The sequence below is a fragment of the Manis pentadactyla genome, chromosome 8 (genome assembly GCF_030020395.1).
Source record: "Manis pentadactyla isolate mManPen7 chromosome 8, mManPen7.hap1, whole genome shotgun sequence".
Lineage (NCBI taxonomy): Eukaryota > Metazoa > Chordata > Mammalia > Pholidota > Manidae > Manis > Manis pentadactyla.
Genome location: NC_080026.1, coordinates 107,231,860 through 107,256,257, shown reverse-complemented (window position 1 = coordinate 107,256,257; position 24,398 = coordinate 107,231,860). Strand labels below are relative to the sequence as shown.

General features: G+C 40.1%; 2 protein-coding genes across 3 annotated transcripts in view; one reads left to right on the top strand and one right to left on the bottom strand.

The window, feature by feature from the left end:
• Positions 1-24,398, top strand: part of BLNK (B cell linker) — a 95,617-nt gene that overhangs the window by 19,002 nt on the left and 52,217 nt on the right. The window contains exons 1-3 of one of the 2 annotated variants that reach the window (XM_036886535.2): positions 3,980-4,065; positions 7,784-7,849; positions 11,226-11,275. In XM_036886535.2, the coding sequence (XP_036742430.2) occupies positions 7,797-7,849; positions 11,226-11,275 (103 nt within the window). In that variant the 5' untranslated portion in view covers positions 3,980-4,065; positions 7,784-7,796. Of the gene's footprint in view, positions 1-3,979; positions 4,066-7,783; positions 7,850-11,225; positions 11,276-24,398 lie in introns of those variants that run through there. The other variant, XM_036886534.2, reaches the window with a different exon arrangement.
• ZNF518A (zinc finger protein 518A) overlaps positions 7,833-24,398 on the bottom strand; it is a 125,292-nt gene continuing 108,726 nt past the window's right edge. The window contains exon 8 of the transcript XR_008998974.1: positions 7,833-8,098. The gene's annotated coding sequence lies outside the window, so the exon portion shown is untranslated. The remainder of the gene's footprint in view (positions 8,099-24,398) is intronic.

Sequence of the window (24,398 nt, the reverse complement as noted above, 5' to 3'; positions counted from 1 at the left end):
TCTCTTTTGCACTCAAATTGCAGTACACTGATCCCACAATACCAGACTTCCTGCCCCACAGCTCCATACTGGCTTGTGCTTGTCTCCAGATCCACGTGCCTGTCTCCTGCGGGCCATGTGTTTCCTCACTGCAAGGTAGATGGTATCTGCTGGGCTGCATGTGCCTCTCGTGGGCTCCTTGCACCTTTGGCCACAGACCCTTCCCTATTTCCCCATGATACTAACAGACTGATTAACACATAGTAATACTTCACTGAAATGTGGGGCTTACGGTAGGGAAGTGTAACACAGAGAATGATTCATGTTTGCTCCGTGTCCTGGACTACTCTTCTTCAGCTCTTCCCTGCTTCCCTCCCAGCCATAGACCATTTCAAGTGCCAGCTCAGCTCTGAACTATGAGAATGCTTCAACCTGAAGTCCAGAGGCCAACAAACAAGAGGCCCCAGAAGACAGGAAACATCAGGATACCAAAGCCCAAGGCCTACCTACACATCCTCGTTTTCCTCACTTCCTGTTTCTGCAGGATAAGTGACAGTGAGGACAGCCAGTTCCCCACAGACAGGATATGGTCATGTCTTAGTCCCAACGTCACCACATTCTGTGTTAAATCAGTTTTAGAGCACTGTGTTAGGAATGGTCCTGGACATGTAGCAGTGTTCCAAGCAGGTTCAGCCCTTTTTTGCATTGCTACATAATGCGACGGACATTTCTTCCTTCAGCCCCTCATCTCCACTCTGCAGCTTTTGCAAACAATAGCTTAAGAAAAAGCACATAACTATGAAGTAAAAAAATATACAGACATAGGGAGTCTAAATCCACATAGAGAAAAGTCGAAAGTCTCATAAAGAAGTGGCAATCTAATAAAGGACATGCCCAAACTGCATTATCAGACTGACCATGCAGCTTATTTGTCTGAAACTTTGCACTCAGGCTATTGAGGACTTTAGTTTTTCCCAAGCAGGTTTTTGCTTTACTTAGGCACAACTACTAGGGCCACAGTGGAGAAAGATATGAACTATCACAGTCAATCTCAAAGGGTGGTCTCCTGCCCATTAGCATCAACACCACCCGGGAACTTGTTAGAAATGCACATTTTCCAGACCTACCCAATCAGAAACCCTTGGGTGGGGCCTAGCCTACTGTGTTTTAGTGGCCCTCCAGGTTCAGTGTGAGAACCACTGGTCCTTCTTTGAGGGCAAAAAAGACTGTTGGAAACTTTCAAAGGATGACCTCTACTTTCAGTACATGGTGGGATCTAAATCTGTTGAGATCCAGGCTCAGCCAGGGTCACACTGCTACAGAACGTTGTTAAATAGCTAAGTTGGTTGATATTAATTCAAAAGCTTGAAAAAAATTAAAAATAGTGACAAAAGAGAGAATATATCACTTGATTTGGCTTATATAAGTAATAATTACAATTATTTATATGATCTCATCATTTAAAAATGCTGAAATGCCTTATTGCTTAAGAATTACATCTTGACATCTTTTAAAAACATATATTAGATAAGCTTTGTTCTTTATTTTATTTTATTTTATTACATGAACATGGCTGTCTCTTCATAAAATTAGAACATCACGATCCTGTGATCCTTCTCCCAGCCAAGGCAGGATAGCTCTGAAAGGGCCAAAGTGAAGCTCTTCTATGCCTTACCTATTCTGACCTACATACGACTTCTTATGGTAAAACAACTGATGCTTAAATCCCGAGCAGCCTCTTCTGAAACAGTCCATTGCACATTCCTTTGCTATCACACATGCTGCAAGTTGTAGTACAGAAAAAAATACTCCAAAATGGAGTAGATACTAGAGATACATGGTGTGTGAATCGTTGATTAAATGAGCTGAGAGCATTGTCATGTCTTCTTGGTTTGAGGGACACTGTTTTTCCAAGTAACAGAAATTTGGCAGCTATAACTGAGCAGTCTGTGGACATCAGGATTTGTGTGAATGAGATGCAGAGGGAGAGGGAAAATTTTAAACACAAAGCATATGCTTTATGAAACAGTTCAAAATTTTACTATAATTATATATTATAATCATTTTAATAGTCTATAATAAAAAGAAATTAAGAAATCCCAAAAAGCATCAAATACCAGTTTGAGCAAATTACAAAATTATATCAAACTCTTTTGCAACGATTTACATCTGTATATCTACACTTGCAGCAAAGCTGCTTGAACAAGTCAGCTCTGGATCCCTATTACTCTGCCTGTGTCCTAGTGTGGACAACATTCTGATAGAATCCTTCACTCTGCCTCATTCTGCCCTTCGACCTAGTTAAGCATTAACTCAGGCTAAAGGTTCAAAGCTAACAACCCCATTCAGTTAACAGTCAGCTTACAACCAGAGTCTTGCCCCCTGCTTTCTATTTGAAATTACCACATTTCCTCCCAATCAGTTCATTTTACCCTCTCTCTCTCAAACTCTCTTTCTCTACACTTCTAGACCTCTTACCCTTCCTGTCCCTTCTTTCCTCTTCTATAGAGATTCCTTATAATTCCTCAGGAAAAGGAAAAGGGATTTTGCACAGAATATACGTGAACAAATTCGAGAAACTTTAGGGTTCTGGGGCAACTCAATGGTCCAACACAAGGGACACATCCCTATGTGTCTCTGACAGGTCTGGGAGTTCCCTTTCTCTCTCATCCATCCTTTCCTCTCGGCTCCTGAGCCTGGAGCTTTGCTGAGCTCCAGCACGTATGGAGTCAGTATTCCCAGCCTCCCTAACTGGGAATATAACACGTGCTCTCCTTTCCTTTGTTACCCAGATTGTAACTTGGTGCTGACTCCTCCCCATGTCCCAACGTGGGCCCGTCAGTGGTCCCCTAGTTTGTAGATAATTCCCCAAGATGCAGCCAGAAGGATGACCTGAAAGAAGTTTCCCTTACCCTTCTGCTCCACCCTGCAACCTGTCCACCTTCTGTGTTCCACCCCTCCATTCCGATGGAGCACATCCCTCCCCATAGTCTGGCTGAAGATTCAGGGCCATGGAGAGGAATTATCTCGTTGCAAATGGCAAGGACTGCACTAGGTATAGTTCTCCTTGGAGCTGAAGTCCAGACCCAGCATCAGGTTCAGGGCCACCACCCCACCCTCTTAAGTCTCCCCATCTCCTACCACCAAATATCCCTCAGGTCTGTCTGTGCTCCGGGACTCTAACTCCAGTCATTAAACCTAGAAGGAGAAAGAGCTGCCTAAAATCCCTGGTCTAAGTGCCTGCTCCTTCTTTGAGAATCTCCCTTTTCCCAAGATGGCTGGGCATAGGAGTGTCTATCCCTTACCTGGTAAATCTCACCCCACCTCCTTGGTGCCCAGTGGCACTCAACAAACAGCTATGCAGAGCGCTGGCATAGGCGGGCTGTTTAGCCTTAAATTAATCTTTAGTGGAGGACACCAATAGCCAGGCCGGGTGGCACTCCTCTGACAAGCTTCTCTAGTCCCCCAAACTGCTCCATCCATATTGAAAAGTTTTGCCACACATGCACACAGAACCCAGAGACTATTTCTGCCAGATGCTCCCCAATCAACAGGGTTTCATAGATCTAGCCAAGCTTAGTTGTGCACCACTATTCATATTACCTAACAGAAGGCCCACTTCTCCAAATGAGAGAAATCTGCGTTCAGGTTTATGAGAAATCACAATTTTCTCCAAGAACAATGGCTGTGTACAAGTTTCACATTTTGCTAACTAAAGGGCCTAATCAAATAGTCTTCTCAGAATGAAGGGAAGGCTTGTCTGAAAGGTGAGTTCAAATATTCTACTCTTTCAGGGCAGAACCATGTGAAATCCTGTGTTGTTTTTTGTAAGTCAGAAAGTTATTACCGAAGGAAACAAAATGTGACCTTATTCTCCAACCCTGTTAATGTTTTTCTCTGTATGTGTATAGAAAACAGATAACAAAAGTGATATATGAACATGCTATGGACATTCAAATAATATTTTTAAATCATTAAAAAGTAGAACTCTCCTTTTTACAAAGTAGAAGCCCACATCCCCACCCAGAGCCACTAGACTCTCACTGTGCAGTGGATTGGTCTGTACCCTGAACAACTATGAGAAAAGTAGGTGCTGAAATCCACCCTTGTCTGTTCGCCAAGCTGTGCACCTGACACTAAGTGTCTATCCAGAGAAAAGGGGAGGGGTACCTTTTTCTAATTTGTATGAAGGCACTCCAGTGGCTTTGAAAACAAACTTTTTAATGACTTCTTGCATATCTTTCTAAAAAGTTATGTATATACCAGCACCTATGTCTATATGTCCCTTTTTCCCAATAAGATCATATGATACACATTATTCTGAACTTTCCTTACTTCCTTCTCTTTTTCTTTCTCCTCCTTCACTGTTTTTGTTTAACTTAATATTTTTTGGAAATTTTTATCAGCATTACAGATGTATATTTCTATTTTCTTAAGTGCCTGTGGTATCCCATTGTATGGCTTCATCAAAGTTTATTTAACTGGTTTATTAACTAATTCCCTTTTAATAATTGATGGCTTGTTTAGGTTGTTTCCAGGTTTTTTAGGATGGAAGCAGGAAGGATTAGGGTAATTACCTATAATGCTGCAATAAACATGCTTATATGTATATAACAGAATAATTTTATGACCATGTTCATAGGACAAATTCCTAGCATGGAATTTCTGGAACAGAAGGCCCAGAGGTTTTAAGTTTTGACAATTACTGATTATACCAATTTTACATTCCCAAGAATACCTGTTTTCTTGTACCTTCACCAACCCTCAAATTATCACTTAAGTTTTGCCAGTCTGGAAAGCAGAGCATCTCATTTGTTTCCATATAAATTTCTTTCTTTAAATAGAACAAGACAGGGATACCCACTCTCCCCACTGTTATTCAGCATAGTACTGGAGGTCCCAGCCATGGCAATCAGACAAAACAAAGAAATAAAAGGCATTCAGATTGGTAAGGAAGAAGTCAAACTGTCCCTGTTTGCAGATGATATGATATTGTACATAAAAAACCCTAAAGAATCCACCCCAAAACTACTAGAACTAATATCTGAATTCAGCAAAGTTGCAGGATACAAAATTAACACACAGAAATCTGTTGCTTTCCTATACACTGACGATGGACTAGCAGAAAAAGAAATCAGTAAAACAATTGCATCAAAAAAAATAAAATACCTAGGAATAAACTTAACCAAGGAAGTGAAAGACCTTTACCTTGAAAACTACAAGACACTCTTAAGAGAAATTAAAGAGGACACTAACAAATGGAAACTCATCCCATGCTCTTGGGTAGGAAGAATGAATATTGTCAAAATGGCCATCCTGCCTAAAGCAATCTATAGATTCAATGCAATCCCTATCGAAATACCAACAGTATTCTTCAACGAACTGGAACAAATAGTTCTAAAATTCATATGGAACCACCAAAGACCCCAAATAGCCAAAGCAATCCTGAGAAGAAAGAATACAGCAGGGGGGATTATGCTTCTCAACTTCAAGCTCTACTACAAAGTCAGAGTAATCAAGACAATTTGGTACTGGCACAAGAACAGACCCACAGATGAGTGGAACAGAATAGGGAGTCCAGATATTAACCCAAACATATATGATCAATTAATATTCGATAAAGGAGCCATTGACATACAATGGGGAAATGACAGTCTCTTCAACAGATGGTGCTGGCAAAACTGGACAACTACATGTAAGAGAATGAAGCTGATTCACTGTCTAACCCCATACACAAAAGTAAATTTGAAATAGATTAATGACCTGAATGTAAGTCATGAAACCATAAAACTCTTAGAAAAAAATATAGGCAAAAATCTCTTAGACGTAAACATTAGTGACTTCTTCATGAACATAACTCCCCGGGCAAGGGAAACAAAAGCAAAAATGAACAAGTGGGACTATATCAAGCTGAAAAGCTTCTGTACAGCAAAGGACACCACCAATAGAACAAAAAGACATCCTACAGTAGGGGGGAATATATTTATAAATGACATATCTGATAAAGGGTTGATACCCAAAATATATAAAGAGCTCACGCAGCTCAACCAACAAAAAGCAAATAATCCAATTAAAAAATGGGCAGAGGAGCTGAACAGACACTTCTCCAAAGAAGAAATTCAGATGGCCAACAGGCACATGAAAAGATGCTCCACACTGCTAATCATCAGAGAAATGCAAATTAAAACCACAATGAGGTATCACTTCACACCAGTTAGGATGGCCACCATCCAAAAGACAAACAACAATAAATGTTGGGGAGGATGTGGATAAAGGGGAACCCTCCTACACTGCTGGTGGAAATGTAAATTAGTTCAACCATTGTGGAAAGCTGTATGGAGGTTCCTCAAAAAACTAAAAATAGAAATACTATTTGACCCAGGAATTCCACACCTAGGAATTTACCCTAAGAATGCAAGAGTCCAGTTTGAAAAAGACAGATGCACCCCTATGTTTATCACAGCACTATTTACAATAGCCAAGAAATGGAAGCAACCTAAGTGTCCATCAGCAGTTGAATGGATAAAGAAGATGTGGTCCATATACACAATGGAGTACTATTTAGCCATAAGAAGGAAACAAATCCTACCATTTGCAACAACATGGATGGAGCTAGAGGGTATTATGCTCAGCGAAATTAGCCAGGCGGAGAAAGACAAGTATCAAATGATTTCACTCATCTGTGGAGTATACGAACAAAGAAAAAACTGAAGGAACAAAACAGCAGCAGACTCACAGAACCCAAGAATGGACTAAAAGTTACCAAAGGGAAAGGGACTGGGTAGGATGGGGGGGAAGGGAGAGTTAAGTGGGGGAAAGGGGCATTACAATTAGCAGACATAATGTGGCGGGAGGGCATGGGGAAGGCAGTATAACACAGAGAAGACAAGTAGTGATTCTATAGCATCTTACTAGGCTGATGGACAGTGACTATAATGGGGTATGTTGGGGAGACTTGACAATGGGGGAGTCTAGTAACCATAATGTTGTTCATGTAATTGTACATTAATGATACCAAAAAAATTTCTTTAAATATAAGTCATGTTAAATATCTTTCATTAGTCTACTGGCTACTTGTATTTCTTTTCTGTTAGCTATATGTTCACAATTCACATCTTTTGCTCATTTTCCTATTGAATTGTTAATCTTTTTTTTTTTTTACTGAGTTATAAGATTGCTTTGCAAATCAAAATATGTAGTCTTTATTATTATTATGTGTCACAAATATTTCTTCCAGTGTGTCATTTATCTTTTGATTTTGTACATATTACTTTTTGTTTTATGGAAGGTTCAAATAGCTATATAGTCAGATTAATTATCCATTTTCTTTATGGCTTCTGTGTATGTGCAATTTTTTAGTGACAGCTTTTTCAGACACTACCTAGTAAAGTTAACAAAAAAATCTTGGGCCTGACTTCAGCCAATATTGTCCTTCAGGGTACTCTAACCTTGCAATGTGGATGATCTAAGGACAATAAGTGATGACCAGTGAGGTTTATGATAGAATCATATGTCTCCTCTGAATGGATGGATAATGGGAATCAGAATTCCTCTTCAGCTGGTCCAGACATCCACCACATGGGGACATGGCTAAATGTCCCTAACAGGACCAGTCACACTTCCCTTTACTCAAGTAGCAGATGGTCAACTTAATTAAATGCAATATAATTCTTGCTGTTTGGAGGTTTTATTGCAGAGGATTTTCCTCTTTTTTTTTTCTTTTTTTTGTATTCAAGAACGATAGGAGACTTTAAAAACATCAACTAAGTTTTTAATATTTTATGTTTAATTTTGTTTCTTACAGGCAGCTTCAAAAGATGGTCCATGATATTAAGAACAATGAAGGTGGAATAATGAACAAAATAAAAAAGTAAGTTAGACTCCACAGCACCATATAAGTGCTTATTTATATAAAAAACATATGCCAGCCTGTCTTAGTAGAAGAAAATGAAGTAAAGTGTTGCAACCTCTTCAAAATCTAAGCCTTTCTTACTCTTGGCTAGAGTCCATGGCAGTCAGATCCGCCTGCAGGAAACATGACGAGTGAATGGAATGGTGTCCAGGGCACTTTCCTTTTCCTTCTGACCATAGGATAGGTGAGCCATGACATTCAAGGTGCCTGTTAAATGTCAAAAGGGACATTTTTAGAAGCAGGACATCAGCTCCTATAACCATTTAGTTAAGGGCCACTAGCTAGGACGTGCTTGGAGAAGTCCAAAGGAGAAGTCACAAGAACACAGCCCCAGCTTCTTTAGGATGCCATGCCTACTTTGCATATTTTGATTTCTGTTTTTTCAATTAGTGCTTTAAAATGATGTTTTCAACTGATACTTGGAGAGGGTAAGTTAGAATTCCAAATCTTCCTGCACACCAAGAACTCTTAAGCTTTTTTTAAAAGAGAATAGAAATGGTATATACCGGCATTTGCCACTCAAAATCTATGTCAAGAGGAAAGGGGAAATGGCATTCCATGAAGTTTTTGTTTTTAGTTTTTTTATATGAATGTGATACAGATTTACCAGGAAAAAAAATCAAAGCATTCAGAATTGCATAAAGTCAAAGTCTCCCAATTCCTCATCTCCACACTTTAATCTACTCCCCAGAAATGGATGTTGTCATGACTCAGTTTCATATATATATCTGTATGTATATCTTTACACGCACACATACATACCTTGACATAGATATACATTTTCATCATGTATGACATCATACAACACAAACCATTCTACCAGCTTACTTTGTTTGGTGGTTTTACTTAATGCTCTATCATATACTTCTTTCTTTGTTGGTATACAAAAATAGGCTATATTTCTTTTTGAACAGCTGATTAACGGTCTACTACAAATGTATTCTCATTCATTTTTTTAAAGTGTGGAGTGAGAATTTAAACTGGCACAACATTTTCAGAGGGCAATTTGATAGCATCAATCAAAATTTTGTGGGTCATTTCTTTCTGTTTCATTTCCCTCTCACAAACAATATTTCAATAACTATCTTTTGTAGACTTTGAGTATACCAGAAAGCTAAATTCCTGAAATGAAATTTCTGGGTGGAAAGATTTGTGTACTTGAAATTTTGATTGATGTTACCAAATTGCTTCCCCCAAATTTTGTATCACCAATAAAATGTATAAAAGTTCATTTCTCTGTGCCTTCAGAAGAGAGTATCTTCACTCTTTTTGGTCTTTGCTAAACTTAAAAATAAGAAATCACTTTGTGTGGTGTTTTTAGACTATAAAATGTAAATGAGTCTCAATATGTACAAGTGATCATCATGAAATAGTTAAAATGGTCTTCTGTTTGAGGGACAATGGTCGTCTCATAGAGGAGGATAATTTGTTCTCATGTTCTGTCCTAAGACTGGGAGAGGTGCATGATTATTTTCATTTATTATTTCTGATGCATATGGACTCTCACTGAAATGAGAGAACCCTGTTAGTCATTGTTTTAATCACTAGCAATTCTAGACAAATTATCCCACACAGTTGCCAGTTTTATAATACACTAGTTTTCTCAATATACAAAGCCTCTGTATAAAATGTCTCTCTATTCCATGGTCAGTTATACTTACAGCAGCCATGGAGCTCAAATTTTCCCAGACAGTTTGTTTCATTATGCCTACTTCCCCAAATGGACTTTTACTTGACAAACCATGTTTCTTCTCAGCTTGGCTGCCCTAGTCATTACTCTGGGTGAAGTCAGTGGTTCTAAGTGACCTGCAGTTAAGTTCTCACTCATAGCCAGGCAACAGGTGCTACCTTGAAAAGAGGAAGCATGGTTGAATACACTGGTTTCCTAACACAAGAGCATGACAGAGTTGTCACTGGTCCATGGCCAAATAAAGGACCTTGAAGCGTTGGGGGTTATCATGCAGCTGCCGGTTGCTAAGTGAGGCCCAAACCACCCTTTTATTCCTGTTCTGTGTTCAGTGACCAAGAGTCTTTTCTTGTGTCTGCTCTTTATTCTGAGATGATGACCGTCACACATTTTGGGGTGTTAAGATACCGTTTCTTTTCTTTTATGAAATAATGGTAATAATGGGTAATAGTTTGTTTGTGTTTTTTGAAATTTCACTGTTCCCTAAACAGACCTGGCACCAGACCCAAGTGTTTTTATTTTTCCTTCCTACAACACCTTGAATAATCTCTCTCTTTGGACTTCATAATAGGTCTAATGAAACACCTTCCCACCACAGCCTGCTGGCTTGCTATGAGAATTAAATGAAATAATAGAGATGAGAAACTTTGAGATGCAAAGAGCAGAATTTCTATGCAAATAAAAATATTGTTACTTTGCAACATTACAGTTCAGTTTTATAAGGCTTGTTTTCTTGTGATCAAACATGAATTTCTGTACTGCTTTTTTCCAAGAAATGAAATGTTTTGTGTGTACTGGTTACCATATACACTGTTTCTATGAAAGGATGTGTGTTTTAGTAAATAAAGGCTACTGAGTATATGTTTTATTTATATATGTTTTAAATTTCATTAAGCAAGTCACTCTTAAATGCAATGGGTAATTATTACTGCAAATAACAATGTATTATAAACCTTACATATTTCAAATAATGGAAGGGGAGATATTGTCAGAACTTATAAAAAGCCTAAAAGTTGAGATAAATTTTTAAATGTAATCTTAATTTTCTTCTTTTAATGAGTGGGGAAGGATTATGAGTTTTCAGAACATTTTACATGTGCAAAAAGATACTAAAGTAGTTCTGAAAGTGCTTGAAACAGTTCAACTTCTAAATAGGCCAGATATCACAATCCCCAATCTGGTGACACTCACTGCCTATTATTTGGTAGGTTTTTAAATAGTGCAAAAATAAGTTCCGCCCAACCTACAGCTAAAGTGTTCATTATAGCTAATTTTTTCCTATTATTTAAAGCACTTATTGAATTATTTATTAAAATGGAGCCCATGTTCTTTTACCTTCCTATCATCCAATGAACATTTATCTTCCCTAAAACTCTGAACTCACTACTTGCTGGTATTCTGACCTCTAAAAGTCCTTTCACCTTTGCCAAGTCACAGCCACATTGTGCACTGGGGATATGGGGAGAGGTGGAAAGCCTCTGATTAATAACTTCACTACATTTACAATCCTTTAGTCAATGTGACGGGTCCAAAGGAAGCCATTATTCTATTAGTTGTCTGCCTGTTATCTTAAGATCTGTTTATATTATGGGCCTCGACACAGCTGTCCTACCCACTGACAGTTTATCTCATGGTTGTGATCTGCAGGCTGAAAGTCAAAGCCCCTCCAAATGTTCCTCGGAGGGACTATGCCTCAGGTAAGAATATTTCCAAAATACTTGGACTTTCGACACATTTAATGTTCATATTTACTTCTTAAAAAGGGAACTACATTCTACTCATTTGAAAACAAAGGGTGCCCATCCTAATTTTAATCATTTGGGTACAGTGCAGATGAGTCCTCCCTCCTTCCCTCTATCCATCCATCCATCCATCCATCCATCCAACCCACTATCTATTTAGCAAACATTTATTAAACATCATCATCCATGTGCAAAACACATATAGGATCTTAGGTAGAAATACAGTGCTGAACAAGATGATATAGTCTCCACACTCCAGAATTGATCATCTAGAAGGGAAGACAGATGATACTAAAAGCAATTACAATGCAGTGTGAGGGGAAGCACAAAATTCTGTGAAAGTATACAGCAGCATTATCTAATCTAATCTGAGGTGGAAGATGTGGAGGAAGTGGGAGGCTTCCTAGATAAAGAATTGTTAAAATGGATACTTGGGACACAGGGGGGTAGCGGGGTGGGACTGCACTATTGATGGCACATGGTTACTCAGTCTTTCCCAGTTTAGCCCTGTAACCCCATTTCAACTAAGATCCAGTTTGTCAGGGAAGAAAAGTTAGTTTTGAGATAGGTAGTGTTTATGGCAGTGGTGAGCAAGGTAGATTATCAACACGCTTTCCTTTTCTGAAACAAATGCTTGGGAGGATAAATCTAAAAATATCTTTTGGGTTAAACAAAGATTTCTTAGACATGGACAGATCGATACAACCCTCAGTAACAACCACAGGACTACAGACATTGATGAAGACTTTTCCTCTACAGGGCAACAGCTAAAACCAAATCACCTTAAAGGAGGATTACTATTTTATTTTATTGTATTAATTATTTTACTTAATTTTATTTTTCCTACCATTGATCAAGATAGCAATAAATCAGGTAGTTGAGTTCTTAAGCACAGTGAAATCTTATTACATTGAGAAATGTTGACAACAAAGTCTGGTCACTGACCCACTGGACCATTTTCCAAAACTCACTAAGTCATGTGTATTGACCTCACCTTGCCAATCAGTCAGCAAATCTAGACAGTTGATCAGGGCATTCTTTTGCAGTTTGCAACTACAAAATAAAGACCTTTCCTGATCTTTAAAACCCACCTAATCAAAATCAAGGGAGCTGCTTAGTTGACAAGTGAGAATAAATGCATTCTTGTCTCTAAATTCTAAAAAAGAAAACAGACTATACCTGTGAGGTGTGCAAAGGTTTGATGGGGAAATCATGGAATTGTGAAGTCTCAGGTTTAAAAGGAGCTGCAGAATTCATATAGTCTAACATCTAATCCAGTGCTTAACCTACTTCACCAGCATGTACCACAAACGAGGCCCACTTTGTACATGGATATCTTCTATGATGATCTCCCAAGCCTATCAGGCCCAGTCAGGGAAGAAAAACAGCCCTGGTGGGATATAGATGCAATCAATTTCCTTGTGGCTTCCTAAATCTGTCCTAATGACCACATAGCAGATCTTTAAATATTAAAGAAAGTGAAAATAGAGTTGTTCTGTGCAACTTCAAGGATAGAGTTAAGAAGTTAGGTCACTTGAATGATTTCTTCTCTAGAATAACCATCTCCAGGTGTTTCAGCTGATTCACACATTCTTTGATTCATTCAACAAATATTATACAAGTGCGTCCTGTATGATACTCACTATGCTAGATATATAAAGTGGGGAAGGCTAAGTCCCTGACCTTACTAGTGGGGAGTCAGGTAAAAAATGGGAATACTAACAGGTAAATGTAATATACCACACATGTTAACTATAAAGGAAAAGGGCAGGTGTGGTGATGGGGAATCTCTGTGGGGCTGGGGAGAAATTTAGGTAGTCAGGGAAGGTCTCTCTGAGGAGGTGACATTTAATTCGAGTCCTGAAGGATGAACAGGAATATTTGTCACTTTGTAGATGAACCAACAGCGTTGGAAGTGCAGGACACAAATGTTAGGAGCTCAGAGTCAGTTCTTGGAAACCTAAGTAGACTGATATATCTGATTTGAGGTCGGATGCGCCCTGATGGTCCCCTCATTCTCAACTGTTTCCTTGTTCATCCCTCACTCAAGTCCTTCGATTTTTATTTGGGCAAAAGACAGCATTAATCATTTATGCATTCTCTTATCTAACCCATACATACTGGGGATCATTCTTGATTCCTCCTCTTCCTTCATCTTCTACCAAAAAAAAAAAATTAAGCCCTAAATCCTATTAATTCTACTTTTAAGTGTCTCTCAAATATCTTTGCTCCTCTCTACTCACAGAGCTACAGCTCAGGCCCTGCCATCTCTTGTTTGTCCTAGTGCAGAAGCCTCTAAGTAGTCTGCTTCATTTCTAATTCCATGGGGTCCTCTCAACCTCCACCAGAGAATTGTTCTGAAATATCTTTGCTTCAGTATTTTCATGGCTCTATATCACCATGAGAAATTGCCAACCACTAAGCCTGCACACAAAGTCCTTTGATGTCTGGCCACTGACTGGCTGTGTAACCTTGGATGACTCACTTTCCTCTTCTCATCTGCATCAAGCAGGGACTCAAGTAGAAGACCTTTAGGTTCCTGCCAGTGCTATTACTTCATCTTCCTGCAGAAACACAAAGCTTTGGAGATCAGGGCCCAGTGACAAAACAAGCCTCTCCTAACCTTCCCTGGCTTTAGAGTTTTGCATCTTCCAATCTCCTCAAGGTTTAGAAGTGTTCCCTTTCTTGACCTTAGATACCTGCTTTCTTCTCTGAAACCCTTAAAATAATCTTGATATCAATACATTTGTACATCATCTCTCTTAGAACACAAAAACATGACCCAGCCCAGCCTTTACCACCCTTTGCTACTCAAAATGTAATCCCTAGCCTGGCAGCATCACTTTAAAGCATCTTAACACTTAAAAGCATCACCTGGGAACTTGTTAGAAACAGAATTTCTGCTCCACTCTAAAACTACTGAATCAGAATTTGCATTTTAACAAGAACTCCATAGGATTTAAATGTATATTAAATTTGAGAAACCCTGCTATAAACTACCAATTCTGTCCTTAACTGCTTCTCCTGAATCGAAAGACAAACCTGTTGAAGTTCCAGGATCTCAGAAATTCATCTATTGCTTCACCAAACCAATAGGGCCTTGCCTAATCTTCCTGCTCTACACTCAATGCTTGGAAAAGGTTCTTTTGGCAAAACCACCATCACCATCACCATCACCACCTGCAGTTAGCACCTCCTTTGCCATCACCCCCACCCCCAATTCATGTCCCAGGAGCATTTCCAGCTGCTTAACTAGAGCCTTGGGGTCCCTGCACAGCTGCAAGACCAAATCCTCAGAAGCCAGCCCTCACAGCTCTTCCCAGTGCTTGGACACCTCAGCCTGCCCGACCTCCTGAGCCAGGGAGGCCAGTCAAGTGTTGCCTGAAGGCCTGTGCAGACTTGGTCCATTCATGCTCACACACAGCCTCTCCTCTCTCCCCTGGACATCAGCAGTATGTCCTTTTTCCAACCCCAGAAGCAAACAGCTTCCCCCAAACCCTCTAAGCTGGAAGAATGTGTTGGCCTCAGTGATGCAGACCTCCAGAGAGCGGAGGCTTGAAAGGCCAGTGCAGCAGAAAAGTCACCACAGTCCCTTTGTAGTTAGAGTGTAGCTTGACTTATATAAAGAATGGGGATCTGGACCTCATATAGATGCGGATCAAGCCAGCGTGGAGGCTACAGCTTTCAGTTCAGATCCAGTAGGCAACCCCACTTTGTCTCTGAGGAAGGACCATTGCCTCAGGGTCCATTGAGCAGAGTGTATTACCCCCAAGCAGTGGCATTGCTTTGGCAAAGGGCTGGGTCTTTGGGTATGCTCTGTCCTGGGCATTATGTCAAATATTTACAGACATTAGCTCACCTAATCTCCCGTTAGCACCATTATATGCAAATTACTATCTCCTTTCTTACATGAGGAAAATGCATCTCAGGAGCAATTAGTAACCTGTCTAAGGTTACTGTGGCCACTAAAAGGAAGCCCATCCCAGGCTCCCATCCTACCGTTCCTCCCTTTGACCCATGCTGAAACGGTCACACTGTCTGGGGGCCTTTCTTATTATTCTGAAGGCACCAGAGCCTCTACATTAACACCAGGATCTGCTTCCTGGTCACTATACTTTCATGGTTGAACAGCTCCTGTATCTTTGAAGTCTGAGGTCTGGCTCAGGAGGGAGGGAAGGGGAGACCAGCTGAGGTGTACCCGGTCTTCTGGGGTCACTGCAGAAGCTCCACTGGTCACTCCACAAACCCCTGAGAGGTCAGAACTGAAAATGGCCTCCCTCTTTCTACACTGATATCCAGGGCCTGTTGTAATGTCCTCAGGAGGCCCACCTTCTCCTCCCACCACTGATGTCGTGAAGGGAGGAGATGACAGAAGTTGTAAAGGGGGAAAGACCTCAGGCAAAGGAAAATACTTAAGGGGTCTTGGCTAAATGCCTCCCACAGAAGCACAGGGTATGTATAACAACCCTTCATCCACTAAAGAAATGAAATGTACACTGCTTCCGTCCCTGCCCTGGTGTCCTTAGTAAAGCCAGAATTTACCTGGCTATACTCTAACTTGGTGTCTCCTGGTTATACTCTAACTGGTGGTACCAGCAAAACTGACCTGGGAGGAGCTATATTCAACATTACTCATGCCTCATGGAGCTGATAATAGTGGAACTTAGACTCAGGTGTTTTAAAGCCTAGACAGTCCTGAAAGATCACTAGTTCCAAGCTCCTCATATTAAGGTTAATTGGAGACCAGAGAGGCAAAGCAACTGCCCAAAGTCACACAGCCAGTTGATGGCTAAGCCAGAACTATGTTCCCCATTTCTGTACATCATCCCCTGTTAACAGGGCCCTGGGAAGGAATGAATGAACATACAAAGAGAATTTCTAAGGTGTTAAGAATTTAGATGCAAACCACCTCTCCCAGCCAGCCTGGATCTGCACCTTGGCTTCAGCTCCCCTCACTAAGTCAATACCTTTCTCCTCTCAGGTGTACCCAGTAGGCGTCCCTTTGCTGCCTCCCCAGCAGCCTTGTAGTTCAGCTACGTTCCTTCCCTACAGTTGTCCTCAGCACCACAGCTGGCCCACTTTCCTTCCTTGTTTCTTTTCTGCATCCCACTGTGGTTTTCCCACTGGATCCCAGTCCCACCACCAGCTCTGAAAGAGAAGAAATAAGGGCTGTGACTGGGGGGCCATTGTGGCCATTCTTTCATGTCTCATAGTGCCAGGTGCTGTGTCCACAGGCTTGGGAGGGCCACATGAATCACACAGCCTGGCCAGGCAAGGAGAAAAGTCCCTCTATTGTGTGGATGGACTTGGACACAGTAAATGGAGCATAAGCCCCACACCAGGTACATGATACAATAGGAAAGGCTTTCCCTGACAAGGAGGCCCAGCCAGCACCTCAACTTCCTAGCAGGGGTGTGCAATCCCACACCCTAAAGTAAATCACCTGGCCATCTTAAACTTGAACTTTTCTCCTGAAAATTTTACCCACTATGCTAGGGGTTCTCTCAGATCTGTTTCTTCGCGGTAATCATTCTGCATGGTTGCCACTGGAGCAGAACAGAATTGGTGTTGTTTTGAAGGTTTATGAAGACAATGTGAGTACTCAAGGCAACAATAGTAATGTTAGTGCAGCATTTACTGTGTGCCAGGCTTTGTGAAGCACTTTAGATGTATTACGTTATTTGATTCTCATGTAAGCATGAAGCAAGCCCTATTCTTATCCTTATTTTACAGGAAGTTGAACTTTAAACAATTAAAGTACTGGTCCACTGCCAAGCAGGTAGTAAAGATCAGAGCCAAGATTTGAACCTGGGGATCCTCATTTTAAAACCACTACCCACACACTTTGGAAAGCTCTCTGACATGTTGGAAAATCACCCTCCATTTTGGTCCTAGTGCTTTGGATTGTCATGATTTTCAGCCTGGAAAATAGCCGGCAAGGATGTGACTTTGAGTATGATGCTGTGAGTTGCCTGTGGGGCCAGAAGATGGATATAGCAAGGAGAGGGAGGAACACCATCAAATAATCTCTACCATGTGATTCTTTTCTCTCTCTTCTGCCTTGATGTGCCACGATGCTTGGATTAGGCCTTTCTTGTTTTTCTTAGGTTTTATCTGAAGGACCAGGCAGTTCACATGAAATTTCAGCTGTAGAAGCCCACGCAGATAGCCTAGCTTCCAATCCAGCCCCTATACTCCCTAGTCATGTGACCTCAGACAGGTTTTACAACCTCTCTTAACCCTGGTCTCCCTGACTATAAAACAGAGATAATAATGGCACCTATCACATAGTACTGTTTTGAGGATAAATGAAGAAATACACTTATAACACTTAGCCTAGAACCCAGCACATAGGAAGTGTTCATAAATGGAATCTATTATTATTATTATCCTATCCTAATTTTCATTTAGTCAACTTATTAGTGCATGGATTACAAATGTAAAATGCCATCCAGACACAAAGGTAAATTAAATAAGCCTTGCTCTTCTGTACAGAGAGACAGAAAGAAGTTAATCATTGCACAGGGCAGAATGAAGTACATGCGGCATTGAAGCGCCAGCAGTATCCAATGAGGCCCAGAGGAAGGAGTAATGGGTTATGACAGGAGGAGCTGCGGAAAACTTTCTGGACCAGATATGAGAGAAATTTCCATGGACAACAGAGTAGGGCTAGGAGAACAGCATGAGCATCTGCTCTTCTGACAATCAGAAGTACAGGGCAGAAGGAGCAAGCTCTCTGCTGTTACTGTAACAGCAGTGAACATAGAAGACTGCCACAAGAGAGGACAAAGGATGGGTGGGGGGTGGAGGCATTTGAGTAGGTTGTCAAAACCCTGACTTTATTCCATAGGGAGCCACTGATGATTCTTGAGGAAAGGAATCGCATGATCCAACCTTGACTTTAAGAAAATAACTAGAAACAGTAGGAAGGATAAGTTGGCGAGGAAAGACAATGGAGACAGGAAAACTGGGTAGATGGTCACTTGTGAAAGTAACCAATCATGATTTGGACAATGACTCACTGGGAAAAGGTTCAGCAAATACAGGTGACCAAGACAGGGATGTGTTTTTTTTTTTTTTTTAAATAATTATTTTTTATTGAAGGGTAGTTGATGCACAGTATTACATTACATTAGTTTCAAGTGTACAACACAGTGGTAGAACATTTATATACATAATTCGAGGTTCCAGCTATCACCCTACCAAGCTGTTACAATATCTTGACTATATTCCTTATGCTATACATTACATCCCGGTTACTTATTTATTTTACCATTGGATGTCTGTCCTTTTTTTTTTTTTTTTTTTTTTGTGAGGGCATCTCTCATATTTATTGATCAAATGGTTGTTAACGACAATAAAATTCTGTATAGGGGAGTCAATGCTCAATGCACAATCATTAATCCACCCCAAGCCTAATTTTCGTCAGTCTCCAATCTTCTGAGGCACAACAAACAAGTTCTTACATGTAGAACAAATTCTTACATAATGATAAGTTACATAGTGAACAGTACAAGGGCAGTCATCACAGAAACTTTTGGTTTTGCTCATGCATTATGAACTCTAAACAGTCAGTTCAAATATGAATACTCATTTGGTTTTTATACTTGATTTATATGTGGATACCACATTTCTCTATTATTATGATTTTTAATAAAATGCTGAAGTGGTAGGTAGATACAAGATAAAGGTAGAAAACATAGTTTAGTGTTGTAAGAGAGCAAATGTAGATGATCAGGTGTGTGCCTGTAGACTATGTGTTAATCCAAGCTAGACAAGGGCAAAAAAACATCCATGTATGCAGAAGATTTCTCTCAGAACGGGGGGGTGAGGTTCTAAGCCTCACCTCTGTTGATCCCCAATTTCTCACCTGATGGCCCCCCTGCGACTGTGCCTGTCTTAGGTTGTTCCTCCCTTGAGGAATCTTACCCGTCTCTGGCTAACCAGTCATCTTCCGGGGCCATACAGGGAAATGTAAAGTTGGTAAGTGAGAGAGAAGCCTTATTGTTTGAAAAGGTTAGCTTTTTACTTCTTTGCATATTTATGCCCTGTGGCTTCTATGCCCAGCATTTGTCTTGAGGTATCTTTACCACTTGGAGGAGTTATGATACTCGGTAAATTTGATATGAGGCACAAATTCTATTTAAGGGTTGTAATTAGGAAGGAAGAAGAAAAGCTATAGAAGTAGCAGGCGGAAGAAAACATGGGAAGATTGATTATTTCTTTGACATATCTTCTTGTAGAGTAACTTCAGCATGGATAGGTTTTAAGCTACTACTTAAATTGCGCACACACATTAACATAATAGGAGTATAGTTACATAACCAAAGCATATCTGTAATTACCAGCCATCTCCAGTGAAACCAAGAAAACCATTAAGGCACCTTAGGCATTTGTGAAAACTTATCTATGATATGGTGGATATTGTCCAACTGAACTTGAACAGTCTGAGAGAAATCAGACAAATTAAAACAACCCATTCCTGGGGACTGTTCACATGCCATATGTTCTTTTAACAGTAAATAGTCTGTAGTTGTAAGAGTTTGGAGCGCTACAATTTGCACTTCTCCAAATTCTTGGTTGAGTTCCAACAGTATAGATCCAGTCAAATTTGTTGTTTCACTGTATGCACAGGCCAGCTTAGATATCTCCTTCCTCATTCCCATGGCAAGTCCAGGAACTGGTGGGATGAGTGCATCTACTGCTGTAGCAGTTCGTGGATCTTTGTTGGGGTTTTTTGATGATCATCTTCTGGCATGAGTCTTCCAGAGGGTGCAGATGTTGGAAGTTCTTTTTCATATCGTATCTTAGTTCATTTTCGGGGTAGCCCAATTAGGCTTTGATCCTCTGTATAAACACAAACAGACCCTTTGCCTACACTTTTATATGCCCTTTATACCCTTGTGTAGAACTCGTTGGAGGTTACCACACAGGAACTGCCCTTTTTTTTTTTTTTTGCTTTGTTTTTGGTATCACTAATCTACACTTACATGACGAATATTATGTTTACTAGGCTCTCCCCTATACCAGGTCTCCCCTATAAACCCCTTTACAGTCACTGTCCATCAGCGTAGCAACCTGTTGTAGAATCACTACTTGTCTTCTCTGTGTTGTACAGCCCTCCCCTTTCTCCCACCCCGCTATGGATGCTAATCTTAATACCCCCCTACTTCTCCCCCCCTTATCCCTCCCTACCCACCCGTCCTCCCCAGTCCCTTTCCCTTTGGTACCTGTTAGTCCATTCTTGAGTTCTGTGATTCTGCTGCTGTTTTGTTCCTTCAGTTTTTCCTTTGTTCTTATATTCCACAGATAAGTGAAATCATTTGGTATTTCTCTTTCTCCGCTTGGCTTGTTTCACTGAGCATAATACCCTCCAGCTCCATCCATGTTGCTGCAAATGATTGGATTTGCCCTTTTCTTATGGCTGAGTAGTATTCCATTGTGTATATGTACCACATCTTCTTTATCCATTCATCTATTGATGGACATTTAGGTTGCTTCCAATTCTTGGCTATTGTAAATAGTGCTGCAATAAACATAGGGGTGCATCTGTCTTTCTCAAACTTGATTGCTGCGTTCTTAGGGTAAATTCCTAGGAGTGGAATTCCTGGGTCAAATGGTAGGTCTGTTTTGAGCATTTTGATGTACCTCCATACTGCTTTCCACAATGGTTGAACTAACTTACATTCCCACCAGCAGTGTAGGAGGGTTCCCCTTTCTCCACAGCCTCGCCAACATTTGTTGTTGTTTGTCTTTTGGATGGCAGCCATCCTTACTGGTGTGAGGTGATACCTCATTGTAGTTTTAATTTGCATTTCTCTGATAATTAGCGATGTGGAGCATCTTTTCATGTGTCTGTTGGCCATCTGTATTTCTTTTTTGGAGAACTGTCTGTTCAGTTCCTCTGCCCATTTTTTAATTGGGTTATTTGTTTTTTGTTTGTTGAGGCGTGTGAGCTCTTTATATATTCTGGATGTCAAGCCTTTATCGGATGTGTCATTTTCAAATATATTCTCCCATACTGTAGGGATCCTTCTTGTTCTATTGATGGTGTCTTTTGCTGTACAGAAGCTTTTCAGCTTAATATAGTCCCACTTACTCATTTTTGCTGTTGTTTTCCTTGCCCGGGGAGATATGTTCAAGAAGAGGTCACTCATGTTTATGTCTAAGAGGTTTTCGCCTATGTTTTCTTCCAAGAGTTTAATGGTTTCATGGCTTACATTCAGGTCTTTGATCCATTTTGAGTTTACTTTTGTATATGGGGTTAGACAATGGTCCAGTTTCATTCTCCTACATGTAGCTGTCCAGTTTTGCCAGCACCACCTGTTGAAGAGACTGTCATTTCCCCATTGTATGTCCATGGCTCCTTTATCAAATATTAATTGACCATATATGTCTGGGTTAATGTCTGGATTCTCTAGTCTGTTCCATTGGTCTGTGGCTCTGCTCTTGTGCCAGTACCAAATTGTCTTGATTACTATGGCTTTATAGTAGAGCTAGAAGTTGGGGAGTGAGATCCCCCCTACTTTATTCTTCTTTCTCAGGATTGCCTTGGCTATTCGGGGTCTTTGGTGTTTCCATATGAATTTTTGAATTATTTGTTCCAGTTCATTGAAGAATGTTGCTGGTAGTTTCATAGGGATTGCATCAAATCTGTATATTGCCTTGGGCAGGATGGCCATTTTAACGATATTAATTCTTCCTAGCCACGAGCATGGGATGAGTTTCCATCTGTTAGTGTCCCCTTTAATTTCTCTTAAGAGTGACTTGTAGTTTTCAGAGTATAAGTCTTTCACTTCTTTGGTTAGGTTTATTCCTAGGTATTTTATTTTTTTGGATGCAATTGTGAATGGAGTTGTTTTCCAGATTTCTCTTTCTGTTGGTTCATTGTTAGTATATAGGAAAGCCACAGATTTCTGTGTGTTGATTTTGTATCCTGCAACTTTGCTGTATTCCGATATCAGTTCTAGTAGTTTTGGGGTGGAGTCTTTAGGGTTTTTTATGTACAGTATCATGTCATCTGCAAATAGTGACAGTTTAACTTCTTCTTTACCAATCTGGATTCCTTGTATTTCTTTATTTTGTCTGATTGCCGTGGCTAGGACCTCCAGTACTATGTTAAATAACAGTGGAGAGAGTGGGCATCCCTGTCTAGTTCCCGATCTCAGCGGAAATGCTTTCAGCTTCTCGCTGTTCAATATAATGTTGGCTGTGGGTTTATCATAGATGGCCTTTATTATGTTGAGGTACTTGCCCTCTATACCCATTTTGCTGAGAGTTTTTAACATGAATGGACGTTGAACTTTGTCAAATGCTTTTTCAGCATCTATGGAGATGATCATGTGGTTTTTGTCTTTCTTTTTGTTGATGTGGTGGATGATGTTGATGCACTTTCGAATGTTGTACCATCCTTGCATCCCTGGGATGAATCCCACTTGGTCATGGTGTATGATCCTTTTGATGTATTTTTGAATTCGGTTTGCTAATATTTTGTTGAGTATTTTTGCATCTACGTTCATCAGGGATATTGGTCTGTAGTTTTCTTTTTTGGTGGGGTCTTTGCCTGGTTTTGGTATTAGGGTGATGTTAGCTTCATAGAATGAGTTTGGGAGTATCCCCTCCTCCTCTATTTTTTGGAAAACTTTAAGGAGAATGGGTATTATGTCTTCCCTGTATGTCTGATAAAATTCTGAGGTAAATCCATCTGGCCCGGGGGTTTTGTTCTTTGGTAGTTTTTTGATTACCGCTTCAATTTCGTTGCTGGTAATTGGTCTGTTTAGATTTTCTGTTTCTTCCTGGGTCAATCTTGGAAGGTTATATTTTTCTAGGAAGTTGTCCATTTCTACTAGGTTTCCCAGCTTGTTAGCATATAGGTTTTCATAGTATTCTCCAACAATTCTTTGCATTTCCGTGGGGTCCGTCGTGATTTTTCCTTTCTCGTTTCTGATACTGTTGATTTGTGTTGACTCTCTTTTCTTCTTAATAAGTCTGGCTAGAGGCTTATCGATTTTGTTTATTTTCTCGAAGAACCAGCTCTTGGTTTCATTGATTTTTGCTATTGTTTTATTCTTCTCAATTTTATTTATTTCTTCTCTGATCTTTATTATGTCCCTCCTTCTGCTGACCTTAGGCCTCATCTGTTCTTCTTTTTCCAATTTCGATAATTGTGACATTAGACCATTCATTTGGGATTGCTCTTCCTTTTTTAAATATGCTTGGATTGCTATATACTTTCCTCTTAAGACTGCTTTTGCTGTGTCCCACAGAAGTTGGGGCTTAGTGTTATTGTTCTCATTTGTTTCCATATATTGCTGGATCTCCATTTTGATTTGGTCATTGATCCATTGATTATTTAGGAGCGTGTTGTTAAGCCTCCATGTGTTTGTGAGCCTCTTTGCTTTCTTTGTACAGTTTATTTCTAGTTTTATGCCTTTGTGGTCTGAAAAGTTGGTTGGTAGGATTTCAATCTTTTGGAATTTTCTGAGGCTCTTTTTGTGGCCTAGTATGTGGTCTATTCTGGAGAATGTTCCATGTGCACTTGAGAAGAATGTATATCCTGCTGCTTTTGGATGTAGAGTTCTATAGATGTCTATTAGGTCCATCTGCTCTACTGTGTTGTTCAGTGCTTCCGTGTCCTTACTTATTTTCTGCCCAGTGGATCTATCCTTTGGGGTGAGTGGTGTGTTGAAGTCTCCTAGAATGAATGCATTGCAGTCTATATCCCCCTTTAGTTCTGTTAGTATTTGTTTCACATATGCTGGTGCTCCTGTGTTGGGTGCATATATATTTAGAATGGTTATATCCTCTTGTTTGACTGAGCCCTTTATCATTATGTAGTGTCCTTCTTTATCTCTTGTTACTTTCTTTGTTTTGAAGTCTATTTTGTCTGATATTAGTACTGCAACCCCTGCTTTCTTCTCACTGTTGTTTGCTTGAAATATGTTTTTCCATCCCTTGACTTTTAGTCTGTACATGTCTTTGGGTTTGAGGTGAGTTTCTTGTAAGCAGCATATAGATGGGTCTTGCTTTTTTATCCATTCTGTTACTCTGTGTCTTTTGATTGGTGCATTCAACCCAT